Raw genomic sequence first — 377 nt, 5'->3', positions numbered from 1 at the left:
ACATCCTACCATGGATAAATATGTAATCATTTACATTATTTTTTTGATTCTCCCATTAAAATCTTCTTTTCCTCACTAAACTCTCCTCTCACTTACCTATCATAAAACCTCTTTTAATCTCGCGAAACGCCTCTCAATCAATGGTAATTCCTCTAAAGTTGAAGGAAAAGAAACCAGCAAGCTGTAAACTCAAGGTTCATTAAGAGGTGTAAAAACGTATAGAAACCAGCCTTACCTGTCATGGGTAAATACTCGTGCACATGAGCATACTCCTGCATGGCCTTCACTAAGCATGGCGGAACGGGGAACGGAGACTGGCCGAAAGCAAAGTGGTAAATCTTTCTTCCCGCTCTTATCATTGCTTTTACCTGTGAGTA

General features: G+C 39.8%; 1 protein-coding gene across 1 annotated transcript in view; it reads right to left on the bottom strand.

Moving 5' to 3' along the window:
• LOC119591104 overlaps positions 1-377 on the bottom strand; it is a 2166-nt gene that overhangs the window by 1104 nt on the left and 685 nt on the right. The window contains exon 2 of the mRNA XM_037939821.1: positions 236-368. Within this exon, the coding sequence (XP_037795749.1) occupies positions 236-368 (133 nt within the window). The remainder of the gene's footprint in view (positions 1-235; positions 369-377) is intronic.

The sequence above is a fragment of the Penaeus monodon genome, chromosome 28 (assembly GCF_015228065.2).
Source record: "Penaeus monodon isolate SGIC_2016 chromosome 28, NSTDA_Pmon_1, whole genome shotgun sequence".
NCBI classification, from domain to species: Eukaryota; Metazoa; Arthropoda; class Malacostraca; order Decapoda; family Penaeidae; genus Penaeus; species Penaeus monodon.
Note: the sequence above shows the minus strand (reverse complement) of the source record. Positions and strands in the feature narration are given on the sequence as shown.